At 53.0% G+C, this 10,008-nt stretch overlaps 1 protein-coding gene across 3 annotated transcripts; it reads left to right on the top strand.

The window, feature by feature from the left end:
- The first annotated feature begins 250 nt into the window (after positions 1–250).
- Positions 251–9,783, top strand: LOC136507916 (uncharacterized). Of its 3 annotated transcripts, none has more exons than XM_066502509.1 (2): positions 251–764; positions 3,973–4,109. In XM_066502509.1, exon 1 carries the CDS (start codon positions 331–333, stop codon positions 748–750), a length of 420 nt encoding a protein of 139 aa, XP_066358606.1. In that variant the 5' UTR covers positions 251–330; the 3' UTR covers positions 751–764; positions 3,973–4,109. The 3 variants fall into 3 exon arrangements, with proteins under 3 accessions (XP_066358606.1, XP_066358605.1, XP_066358604.1); XM_066502508.1 differs by lacking the exon at positions 3,973–4,109 and adding an exon at positions 9,352–9,783 and having other exon boundaries at positions 252–764; XM_066502507.1 differs by lacking the exon at positions 3,973–4,109 and adding an exon at positions 9,334–9,783 and having other exon boundaries at positions 257–764.
- Positions 9,784–10,008: the final 225 nt, after the last annotated feature.

The raw sequence follows: 10,008 nt of genomic DNA, 5'->3' as shown, positions 1-10,008 counted from the left end.
CCTTATCTCTCTTCTCAATGCTGACGACGTTCAGTGTGACATGGGACCCACGTGGGTGCGTGAAAACGGCATGGACATATGACCGCAAGCACGGACATCCGGAACCCATCCGTCCAAACGTCCGGGAGCTGGAGGACAGTCCGATTTTTTCCCCCTCTCCCACGGCCACGGCTAACGGTTTACCCTAGACTGGCACAATCGATCCCAAAACGTCGATTACAGATCTAACGGCTGAAACGAGCCTCCAGATACGCACGTGTCATCCACCCACCCATTCCCTTCCCTTCTGCTGCTCCGCTCCTCTGTTCGCTTGTGTTCCTCCTCCCTTCCATGGCGGCACACGCCGGAACCCTAGTTCCACACCACCTCCCCGTCCGCCTCGCGGTCGCCCACCCCAGACCCGTCACCTCGGCTTCTTGCTCCCTCCGTCCGCGCCTCCCCCGCCCCGCGGTCGCCCGTGCGGCCTCCCGCGGCAACGGTGACGGCGACGGCGACGGCGGGCCCCCGGCGGAGGGGGAGAAGGAGCGGCGAACCTCGTCGTTCCCGGCGCTGTCGGAGATCCGCTGGGGCGAGCTGCTGTCCCCGGACCCCGCCAACGCCGCGGCGGTGGTGCTCACGGGCGCGCTCGCGTGGGCTGGCGCCTCGCTGCTGCTGCAGATCGCGCTCATCTCCGCGGCAATCTTCGCCGCCGCCATCAAGTACTCGTTTGTTGCCGCGCTCCTGCTCTTCGTCCTTATCGCGTTGCTGTGATCGACCCGCCCAAGGTGCCCCATCTCCCCCCTCTTAAATTTCCACTTGTTTTTCTGTATTCCTCACACCTGTCTTACTGCTGCTTAACATATACCTTGCAATTTTCATCAACATCATAACGCTGTGAATTCGCACGAAGCATTTCGATGGAAGTTCAGGGAGAGGGCTAAACAGAGGATTTCAAATGTTTTCATTTTTGTATGGAGCAGTAGAAAATATTTGCCTGCCAGGTGCTTAAAGTTTTTCTGCACACTGAGATAAGATAATTGGATTGCAAAGTAGTAGTCTCAGCAAACATGGGATACCTGAGAAGAACAAACCAGAATACAGTACCGCTCAATTCAAATGTTTATTTAATACAAACGTGCTGTCTGAAACCTGAATGATGAAAATATCAATACAGGTGTGTCCAATACAGACAAAACACACCAAATAACATCAACACCAGTTATTCCAGAACAACTAGATCGTGAATAAGCAACTCTCATTTGTGTTGTAATGCATCGAATATGAAGATCCAGAAAAGGCCAAGCAGTTGTTTATAAATTCATTCTGTTCATTCACCTGGCAGTAGGAAATGAAGTAGTCAGTTAGCTGCACCATTAGCATCTTGTACCTTTCTACTGAAACTATGTCCTATATTTGCAATATAATGGAGTGTGATCTAACTTCTCTTATAAATGTGGAGTTTGTTTTTGGTAGTTACTACCTGTGAAGTTCGGTGGTTTTCACTAAAGCCTGAATTTAAGATTCAAATTTGTTATTTATCTCTTCCTCCTAATTGTAGGTTTAAAATTTTAATTTGCAGTACATGCTAGCTATGTATAGAAGCAATAATATGTAAGGCTAAGCTATCACCATTTTTCCAAGGGAATACTGCAAACTATCTATCTATTGTTACCTTCTGTTGGAGAACTTCATTTGCTGCTTTCAGGATGCCTTCCTGTATACATAAAAAAAATATTATGTAACATTGAAAGCTCAGGATTTTGAAATTGCATTTTAATGTAATTAACATATTTCCTGCCTAAATATGCACTTTAAATTTGTGCTTGCAGTTTATGCTATTATGTAAGGCTGAGGATTTCATTTTTCCAAATAAATATTGCAAAATGCCTGCCTGTTATTACCTTCTGTTGAAGATTTTCATTTGCTGATTTAAGTATGCTTTCCTGCACATCAAGAAAATGTATTGTTATCTTCTATTTTACTTCTTGTGCTGTCAGACTCCCTTGTTGTTATCAAGGAAGATTATGAGACATTGATGCTGAACTTATTTTTAAGAAAGTGAATTTCTTGCTGCATGATCTTCATCTGATAAAAGATGTATCACATTAGTTTTTTGCCTAATCTGAATGAGTTTGGAAATAAGAAGGGGGATAAAGTTGTCTTGCCTTTGTGGAGCGTGTCCAGTAATACCAGAGTTCAAGACCTTTCTCGAGCGCGTGCAGTCTATCCAGTTTCATGTCCTCTGCTCCCCCTCCAGTGGATCTGCTTTGATTCATTTGTCAGCTTTTTTATATGTTAGATGGTTCATCATGTCTGGCAGTCTAAATGCCTCATTCAATCAAATTTTAATTCCAAAGTTTCTTGATTATTAGAATAGAAAGTTTTGTGATTGTTAGAACAGTTAGAGCTAATACGCAAGCTTGGATGTTATTTCGTTTTCCTAGTATTAGCTTCCTGTTGTTGGTGTCTTGGTGATGTTTACTACTCCCTCCATTCCAAATTATAAGACGTTTTGGCTTTTCTAGATGCATAGATTTTATTATGCACTTAGATATACACTATGTCTAGATACATAGCAAAAGTAATGAATTAAAAAAGCCAAACCGTCTTATAATTTTGAATGGAGGGAGTAGTTTACTTGGGTTTACCACGTAGGAAGTGTTTCAAAACTCTTTTATTACCCATTGAAACACTTGGCTGCAATAGTAGACAGTAGTATTACCAGTAAGGCCGTATATTCCTAACAGTCACTTCTAAGATTTTGCTGTTTCAATTATTTGTGCAGAAGTTAAAAGATTGATAACAAAGTGCCACTACTAAAGGCTTCATACAGCTTTGTCAGCACTTTGTATGTCTTACTTTGCATGTTAGATTACAGTTATGCCGTGTTGCAGTTGTACTTAGATTACAGTCAATAGTTCATGTTAGATTAGAATGCAAGATGAGCATTTGCTGAAGTTTCACAGCCCACAGGTCATATTTTGGGGCTGAGCAGTGGAAGCTGCATATCTTAGGCTCTTAGCTACACATGATATCTCGTTAAGCCACTGTTGCCCATCTACAATGCAAGTCATTCATGGGTTTGTCATCTTGAACATGAACCTTACCTTAAACCATGCTGCAGTAGACATATCTCTTCCTTTAACAAGGAAACCCAGTGCTCTGTTACCTGTTAAGCATAAAAATATTAACAGTTATATTTGTTACCATTATAAAGGAAAATGCCCACAGTTATATTTGTCCCCAGACCCCGCATAGAGCGGGAGCTCTCTGCACTGGGTACGCCCTACCTTAAACCATGCTGCAGTAGACATATCTCTTCCTTTAACAAGGAAACCCAGTGCTCTGTTACCTGTTAAGCATAAAAATATTAACAGTTATATTTGCTACCATTATAAAGGAAAATGCCCACAGTTATACTTGTCCCCAGACCCAGCACAGAGCGGGAGCTCTCTGCACTGGGTACGCCCTTTTTTATAAAGGAAAATGCTATTTGTTTTAGTATTAGATCAGAAGGTGGGATTTGCTTTTTTTTTTTTACTTAAAAGAAAGGCTAATCCGTTCTCTCGCTCCCCCACCCATGCTCAAATTACACACTCATGCTATCCTTGGTTACATCTCATACTCACTTGAAGAGATAGTATAACAGCACTAAAAGATTCATAGACATGCCTCTATCAAGTAGTTACAGAATTCCTCATAATATGCAAAGTGAAAGGTAGACCTGGCTTTGTAGATTTTTGCTTTCCGTTTGACCTCTTGCTGTGATGCTCTCGTACCTCTCAACCAAGCTTTGCATATTTCTTGCATTTTGAGTGTAAAGGAAAACATCTCAGAAGTTCTGTCGCACTTAAGATTCACTATATAACAACTTGAATTTTGTAGAACACACCCGTTAGTCGCTAGTTCATGGACTTTCCCAGTAGAGGAAAATATGATTACACCTACGTCAGCACCACAAAGCACTGAGAGTTTTCTTGCCTTCTTGAGCAGTCCTTCCTGGCGCTTGGAGAAGGTTACCCTTCTGTGGACAGGGTTCTCAATTCGCCGCATTTGCACCTTCCCTCTAACCATTGTGTCATGTACGGCCGCACGTATACCAGGCGCAGGAGAGCCCGCGACGTGCGCCGGGCGGCCGAGCGGGCATCAAGGGCGCAGGAGCAGCAGGCGAGTGGCTAGGAGGGAAAATAGCTATCTTTACCTTATTTGGTTTAGTCTTTACCTTATTTGGTTTAGTCCTACAATTAAGGAGAACCTTCTCCATCTGTAAGGCCATTGGCCATATATGCTGTACGGTAGTAGCCTTTGGAATTAACGAAGATTATTCCCATCTAATCTCCTCTCTCTCTCTCTCCTTAAGCCGGCGACCTGGGGGGCATACCCCAGTCGACGTTGAAGCTCGGCGTGGGGGGATAACCCTGCCGGCAACCACGGACCGAGACTACGATCTGCGTAGTCGAGGTCCTCCTACCCTGGGCATCGCTGCCCTTGACAGCCTGGTATCGCGAAGCCGACGATCCTCGTCTTCCCTGCCATCCACATCCACCACAGCCGCCACCAATCAACCACAACCACCTCCATCGCCCGCAGCCTCCACCACTTCCACGGGCCACTCCACCACCATGGCGGAGCCAACCATGGCTGACCTCATGGCGATGATGCAATCCTTCAGGACGGAGATGAAGGAGATGAAGGCCGAGATGGCATCCATGAAGGAGAAGTCAGCCTCGTCGTCGGACAGCAGAGGCGGCGGTCACGTGGAGCATCCTCGCGAACCGGATCGGCCCCCCAAATTCCAGAAGATGGACTTCCCTCGTTTCGACGGCAAGTCTGATCCGCGGCTCTTCCTTAACAAGTGTGAGTCGTATTTTCGTCAACAGCGCACCATGGCCGAGGAGTGCGTCTGGATGGCGTCCTACAACCTCGAAGGCGTCGCCCAGGAATGGTTCATGCAACTCCAGGAGGACGAAGGCACACCGGCGTGGGGGCGCTTCAGAGATCTCCTTGATCTGCGCTTCGGGCCGCCACTACGCTCGACGCCCCTCTTCGAGCTGACGGAATGTCGACGTACGGGCACCGTGGAGGAGTACTCCAACCGCTTCCAGAGCCTCCTCTTTCGCGCCGGGCGCCTCGACGAGGGGCAGCGTGTCCAACTCTACACCGGCGGTCTCCTCCCTCCGTTGAGCCACGCCGTTCGTCTCCACAATCCGGAGACGCTCGCCGGGGCCATGAGCCTCGCCCGACAAGTGGAGTTGATGGAGCTTGATAAGTTGGCGGCAGCACCAGCCAAGCCGGCGCATCGCGCGGGCCCGGCTGCTCCGGCACCACGGCCGGCGTTGCCCGCCCCCCAGGCGCCCCCGCTGCTCGCGCTACCGGCACCTGGGGCGGAGGCGGCACCAGGCGCGCGCGAGCGGCCACCTGGCCGCCGTCTTTCCAAAGACGAACAGGAGGAACGCCGCCGGCTCGGGTTGTGTTTCAACTGTGATGAAAAGTACCTCCGCGGCCACAACCGTACCTGCCGCCGCATTTTCTACGTCGAAGGCGTTGAGCTGGAGACGGACGACGACGCAGCGGGCGCCGCTGACCCGGCGGGAGAGGCCCCCGTCTACTCCCTGCATGCAGTGGCCGGGGTGCCTGGCTTCGACACACTGCAGGTCCGCGCGCTCCTCAGGACGGCAGTGCTGGTCGCCCTCCTCGACACGGGCTCAACACACAACTTCATCGGCGAACGCGCCGCGTACCGCTCCGGGCTGCACATCCAGCCGCGCCCACGTCTCACCGCTACCGTGGCCAACGGCGAGCGCATCGTCTGCCCAGGGGTCATCCGCGACGCGCCGGTCACGGTACATGGCGAGACGTTCCACGTCGACCTCTTCGTCATGCCTTTGGTGGGCTTCGACCTCGTCCTGGGCACTCAGTGGCTGGGCACCCTCGGGCCCATCGTCTAGGACGTCACCGCGCGGACCATGCAGTTCCAGCGCGCGGGACGTGCCATCTGCTGGACCGGCATCGCCTCCTCCGACAGGGCGGCCCTCCGCGCGGTCACGGCAGCCCCAGCGCCGGTGCTACAACCCCAGCCGCCCCGGGAGCCGCTACTCGACGCCCTGCTCCACTCCCTCGGCGACGTCTTCACCGCGCCCCATGGACTGCCGCCCAAGCGCTCCCGTGACCATCGCATCGTCCTCAAGCCGGGAGCGCTGCCGGTGGCTGTCCGCCCGTACCGGTACCCGGCGGCCCACAAGGACGAACTCGAACGGCAGTGCGCCACCATGATCGAGCAGGGCATTGTCCGCCGCAGCGACTCGGCGTTCTCCTCACCAGTACTCCTCGTCAAGAAGCCGGATGGCTCTTGGCGCTTCTGCGTTGACTACAGAGCGCTGAACGCGCTCACCATCAAGGATGCGTTCCCCATTCCGGTGGTGGACGAGCTGCTGGACGAGCTCCATGGCGCAAAATTCTTCACCAAGCTCGACTTGCGCTCAGGCTACCACCAAGTCCGGATGCGCCCGGAGGACATCCACATGACGGCCTTCCGCACTCACGACGGCCTGTACGAGTTCCTGGTGATGCCGTTTGGGCTGTGCAACGCCCCTGCGACATTCCAGGCGTTGATGAATGATGTACTGCGACCGTTTCTTCGTCGTTTTGTTCTGGTGTTCTTTGACGACATTTTGATCTACAGCAAGAGCTGGAGCGAACATCTTCGTCACATCCGCATCGTCCTCGAGGAGCTTCGACGCCATCAGCTGTTCCTCAAGCGCACCAAGTGTGCGTTCGGCGCAGCGTCGGTCGGCTACCTCGGCCACGTCATCTCCGAGGCGGGCGTCGCCATGGACCCGGCCAAAGTACAGGCAATCCGGGACTGGCCCACGCCTCGGTCAGCGCGGGCGGTGCGGGGCTTCCTGGGCCTGGCCGGCTACTACCGGAAGTTCGTCCACCACTACGGTACGGTGGCCGCACCACTCACGGCTCTGTTGAAGAAGGACGGGTTCTCATGGAGCGAGGGCGCCGCGGCGGCGTTCGCAGCGCTCAAGGACGCGGTCACCTCGGCCCCCGTCCTCGCCATGCCAGACTTCTCCAAGCCGTTCGTCGTCGAGTGCGACGCTTCGTCCCACGGGTTCGGCGCGGTGTTGGTCCAGGGTGGCCACCCAATCGCGTTCTTCAGTCGGGCTATCGCTCCCCGCCATCAGGCACTGGCGGCCTACGAGCGGGAGCTTATCGGCCTCGTCCTGGCAGTGCGGCACTGGAGGCCATACCTTTGGGGCCGCCGGTTCGTCGTCAAAACCGACCACTACAGCCTCAAGTACCTGCTGGACCAGAGGCTCGCGACGATCCCGCAACATCATTGGGTCGGCAAGCTCCTGGGCTTCGATTTCGCCGTCGAGTACAAGCCCGGGTCGACCAATGTGGTGGCGGATGCTCTCTCCCGCCGCGACACCGGACGACGGGGCTGTTTTGGCCCTCTCAGCCCCGCACTTCGACGTTCTCTCCCGCCTCCGGCAAGCACAGCTGACCGACCCCGCCCTGGCTGCCATCCAGGACGAGATCCAGGCCGGTGCTCGGCGCGCACCCTGGGCGGTGGTTGATGGGATGGTCCAGCACGCGGGCCGACTCTACTTACCGCCGTCTTCACCGCTGCTCCAGGAGCTGCTGGCCGCTGTGCACGCCGAAGGCCACGAGGGGGTCCAGCGCACGCTGCACCGCCTTCGCCGTGACTTTCATTTTCCTAACATGAAGCAGGTGGTCCAGGATTATGTGCGGGAATGCTCGACCTGCCAGCGCCACAAGTCCGAACACCTCCATCCGGCTGGGCTACTACTTCCTCTTCCGATTCCGCAAGGCGTCTGGACAGACGTGGCGTTGGATTTCGTCGAAGCCCTGCCTCGCGTACGGGGCAAGTCTGTCATCCTGACGGTGGTGGACAGGTTCAGCAAGTACTGCCACTTTATTCCGTTGGCGCACCCATACTCGGCGGAGTCAGTGGCTCAGGCGTTCTTCGGGGAGATTGTCCGCCTCCACGGTGTGCCACAGCCTATGGTGTCCGACCGAGACGTCGTGTTCACCTCCAAGTTCTGGCGGGAGCTCATGAGGTTGATGGGGACCAATCTCCACATGACATCGGCCTTCCACCCTCAGTCGGACGGCCAGTCCGAGTCGGCGAACAGGGTTATCATCATGTACCTGCGGTGCCTCACAGGTGATCGGCCGAAACAGTGGCTGCAGTGGCTCCCATGGGCGGAGTACGTCTTCACAACCGCGTACCAGAGCTCCCTTCGCGACACGCCATTTCGGATCGTCTACGGGCGCGATCCTCCCTCCATCCGGTCCTATGAGCCGGGGGACACCCGTGTGGCTGCTGTGGCTAGGACCATGGAGGAGCGTGAGGAGTTCCTCGCTGATGTGCGCCATCGACTTGAGCAGGCTCAGGCGGTCCAGAAGAAGTACTATGACCAGGGTCACCGCGACGTCAAGTACCAGGTGGGCGAGTGGGTGCTGCTTCGCCTCCGCCACCGGACACCTGCCTCCCTCCCCACCGATGGCGCCGGCAAGCTGAAGCCAAGGTTCTATGGGCCGTACCGTGTGCTGGAGCTCATCAACGAGGTTGCTGTCCGCCTCGACCTCCCGGCACGTGCCCGTATCCACGACGTCTTTCACGTGGGCGTCCTCAAGAAGTACCATGGCGCGCCCCCCGCTGCTACACCGCCACTGCCACCGCTTCACCATGGGGCTGTCACCCTGGAGCCCGCAAAGGCCGTCAAGACCCGACTCGCCCGTGGCACACGTCAGGTGCTTATTCAGTGGAAGGACCAGTCTCCTGCCTCGGCCACTTGGGAGGACGTCGACACTTTCTGCGCCAAGTTTCCCACATTCCAGCTCGAGGACGAGCTGCCTCTCGAGGAGGGGAGAGATGTCATGTACGGCCGCACGTATACCAGGCGCAGGAGAGCCCGCGACGTGCGCCGGGCGGCCGAGCGGGCATCAAGGGCGCAGGAGCAGCAGGCGAGTGGCTAGGAGGGAAAATAGCTATCTTTACCTTATTTGGTTTAGTCTTTACCTTATTTGGTTTAGTCCTACAATTAAGGAGAACCTTCTCCATCTGTAAGGCCATTGGCCATATATGCTGTACGGTAGTAGCCTTTGGAATTAACGAAGATTATTCCCATCTAATCTCCTCTCTCTCTCTCCTTAAGCCGGCGACCTAGGGGGCATACCCCAGTCGACGTTGAAGCTCGGCGTGGGGGGATAACCCTGCCGGCAACCACGGACCGAGACTACGATCTGCGTAGTCGAGGTCCTCCTACCCTGGGCATCGCTGCCCTTGACACATTGTTTTCTCACTGACTGCACCTACAGTTTTGATTGGTCTTGCAGATTCAAGTTGCAGAGATGGCACTCGTGGCAAACAGACACTGACTTTGCTTTCCTCTCAAGTCGAATACACATGCATTGACACAGCCTGCTTTTATATAGCAATCCACCTTGAAGGGAATATGACCTTTGGGCAGTATTGGTTGCATCGCCTTGGCCCACTTGAAAGCACCTTGCAGGTTACTGTACATCTTTATTTATGCTCTTGTAAATTCTCATGAATATTGTAATATGATATAGTTTGTATATTTGTGTTATGATTAAGTTAACTCTTCTTGTAAGATCCTGCTCCACTGTTCTGCGTGTAAGGAGAGTTTGTTGTTATATTTCTTACCTTGAACATAGCGACATGTTAGTAGATTTGATGTTTAATAGTCATCCTTTCTTGTGTAAGATCTACTCTTAACCCTGTTTTCAGTTTCTGTGGTTGAACAAGTTCCTGTACTATAATAAGAATCTAGCTTTTCGTCAGAAGTGGATGAAAAAGTAGAAGTTTAGGGTTCAAGCTGTTTTCTCCATGATAGTGTACCAGCTTTAGGACTTGTTTTTAGATCACATATTCTAAAATTGTTAATCATTCCTTAGTTTATACTCTAGCTTACCCCAACTTGCTTGGGACTAAAAGACTTTGTTGTTGTTGTTGTTGTTGTATTCTTTAGT

This window comes from Miscanthus floridulus, chromosome 15 (assembly GCF_019320115.1).
Source record: "Miscanthus floridulus cultivar M001 chromosome 15, ASM1932011v1, whole genome shotgun sequence".
Taxonomy (NCBI): domain Eukaryota; kingdom Viridiplantae; phylum Streptophyta; class Magnoliopsida; order Poales; family Poaceae; genus Miscanthus; species Miscanthus floridulus.
This window is presented reverse-complemented; position numbering and strand designations above follow the sequence as displayed.

Bases quoted from the DNA above. Each gene is read 5' to 3' on its own strand.
- LOC136507916 (XM_066502508.1), top strand. From the start codon at position 331: ATGGCGGCACACGCCGGAACCCTAGTTCCACACCACCTCCCCGTCCGC.